Below are 2,635 nucleotides of genomic sequence, written 5' to 3'. Positions count from 1 at the left end.
GGTCCGTTATGGATAGCAATGGCAAGTATGTTTTACCTTTTTTTCCAATAGATGTTGGATGAATTTCATTGTGTTAATGACCCAAAAGAAGGAAAAGACTAACCTAACATAACCTTTACTTGAGCTTCAGATTCACGGCACTTGCTATGCCTTATCGTAAATATGATCACAGTACTGGAGGACCTACCAAAAACCAAAAAACAATGATGACCTTTACATAGCTTTTTATGCCACTCGAGATTTTCTTCCTGCTACCCCACTCCTGCAACAAATCCAAAAGTACTCTTGCTGTTTTCCCATTTAGCATGAACCAACAAAAATACCCTCTTATTCCCACTTATGGAATTACTTTGACGTTAATTGAACGAAGGATCATATGAATTGGTAAAATCGTGAGTTACGGTTATTTTCTTGTTTAATCTTTAAAAAATAAACTAGTCGTCTAGTCTATAAAAATTAAAAAAAGAAAGATATCCACTATTAACTCAATTCTTCATTTTCAAACTTTAGAAATATAAAGTTACATGATATAAATAAAAATAATAATATTCTCCATTATTTACCGTATTCCATATTTTGAACATTCTTTTCTTTATAGAAAGAGAATTTACACGTCACACTAAACGACAAAAGAAGCTTTTCAAACCACAAACAGCAACCTCCATCGTCCGTCTTCATTTTTCATCATCAGTCATCACCAAACCCAAACCCAAACCCCTGATCGGTGAACCTCACACGAGCGTCTTGCATGCCGAGGTTTGTGGGTCCCACATCGCCGGCAACAGGTACTTCCTCCCGTTCGCGCCGTTAGCATTGTAGCTCGCCCCCGTTGTCTTATCCACCAAAACCCGACCCGGGTTACCCGGATACGCCCCGCTCCCGAAAACCCCCGTGCAGGCGGAAACTGCCTCCAGCGGCGCCGTGGCTGGGCCCTGGAAGTACCCATTATTGAAAGGGTTAGTGACGGTGCCCGCCAACAGCGTTGCCAGGTTGATGATCATTCCGTCAACCCCAACGTCGCCGTTTGGCGCCACAAGAGGCGGCGTCTGTGGGCCGTAAATGGGCTGGTGGAAGGGCCATGCGCACATTCCGGGACACTGGGTCTCGGAGTTCCCGACCCAGACATATGCAACTCGGGCCTTCCCGTTGGCGGGTCGGATCGAACCATGGGTCCCGCAGCGGCTTGTGCAGAAACCATCGACGGCGACGTCCTTGGCGGTGAGAATGACGTGAATGGCGGAGAGGTCGTTGAAGCTCGAAGCGAGTGCGAGAAGGTGCGTTCCCTTGAGGTCCTTTCCGAGAGAATAGGCCTGATGCAGGATTTGCTTCCCTACGACGAGTGCAGAGGATCCTCCCTTGTACTTCTCGGTAGTGTTCCACCACGTGGCTACGGAGGGAAGTGAGGTCCCAGGGGAGGAAGAGCTCAGGGAGTTAATGAAGTCGACGATTATTGATCGTTGGATTGGCGTGAAACTCCCGTACCATAACAGATTAACGGTGATCCGCCCCTTCAGGAGCTCACCGTTATGGTACTTGAGAATCAACGGCTGCTGTTCTACCAGCACCCCTACCGCAGGGTGCATGACATTCACAAGGCCAAGTAGTAACAGACCACAACACACAATGGCAGGGTGGTAATTAGACACCATTTTTATGGTCAAAGTTGTAACAGCTTTTAGTCAAGTATATGAAATTGCAAAGAGTTAAAAGAGAGTGAAGAATGTAGACGAATGTAATAGGAGAGGGGTATTTATATTATAGAGTGTGGGAGAGGAGACAGCTGTAGGAGGAGGAGAGGTGTCAACATCATATGGTTTGTGATTGGTCGTGATCGTTGCCAGGCTGTAAGGGTATGAAGTGGGTGACGTGGCCGTCCACGATGACTGCGACGTATGAGTCTAAACTGGTCATTTGAACACGCATGCACGCATTGTGGTATTGGATTGACCACACAACAACCTACCCTACTGTTTTTCATTCACAATCCCCATAATGGCTCTCGATTGCTGTAGCTATAATATTACTAGTAGCATCCATGCATTCAGGTTCGAATCAGTAGATATTTTTGGACCGAATCAAATGTGGGTCCCATGGGGAATTCAACACGCAAATGGTCACCTTCTCATTCTTATTCCACCATGGGAACCATATTATGACGCTGACCTTGACGTCAAGAGCAGGTTTTAAGTGTTTCGGTTTTTTAATTTAATATAGGGATGTGTATGATGGAGCTAGTCCTAGACTCGAGTAGAGTAATTTAAAAATAACAGGTTCTTAGTACCTGGGTTTTTTAGGCTATTTTTATAAATATGAGATATTCAAGTGTGATGAGTCCCACGTTGGTTGGTAATGAGCTAAGTAAAGAGTATATAAGTGAAAGGACCCATGAACCCAATGCCTTAAGGTTTTGGGTTGAGACATGGTGTCGGATCCACTTGCTACGGTTGGTGTAGCCTTAGCTCATTGGTGGTGGCCCCCGCCACGGACTTCTCCTGGACTCGCTTGACATTGGAGTTTGAGGGAACGAATTTCCCAACATCTGATTGGGCTTAGATGAAACAGGGGACCAGCATGGAACCAGGTTCCCCTATTTGGAAGAGTGATCATTTTATTACACCTGCAAAAAAATTTACCA

The 2,635-nt window shown here is 45.4% G+C and overlaps 1 protein-coding gene across 1 annotated transcript; it reads right to left on the bottom strand.

Annotated features, from left to right (window-relative positions):
• Positions 1 to 480: 480 nt before the first annotated feature.
• Positions 481 to 1,688, bottom strand: LOC133308779 (protein EXORDIUM-like 2). Its single transcript, XM_061509480.1, has one exon. It carries the CDS (start codon positions 1,647 to 1,649, stop codon positions 732 to 734), a length of 918 nt encoding a protein of 305 aa, XP_061365464.1. The 5' UTR covers positions 1,650 to 1,688; the 3' UTR covers positions 481 to 731.
• Between the last annotated feature and the right edge of the window lie 947 nt (positions 1,689 to 2,635).

This window comes from Gastrolobium bilobum, unplaced genomic scaffold (assembly GCF_033153095.1).
Source record: "Gastrolobium bilobum isolate Gb01-03AN ecotype WA unplaced genomic scaffold, APGP_CSIRO_Gbil_v1 utg5107, whole genome shotgun sequence".
NCBI classification, from domain to species: Eukaryota; Viridiplantae; Streptophyta; class Magnoliopsida; order Fabales; family Fabaceae; genus Gastrolobium; species Gastrolobium bilobum.
Note: the sequence above shows the minus strand (reverse complement) of the source record. Positions and strands in the feature narration are given on the sequence as shown.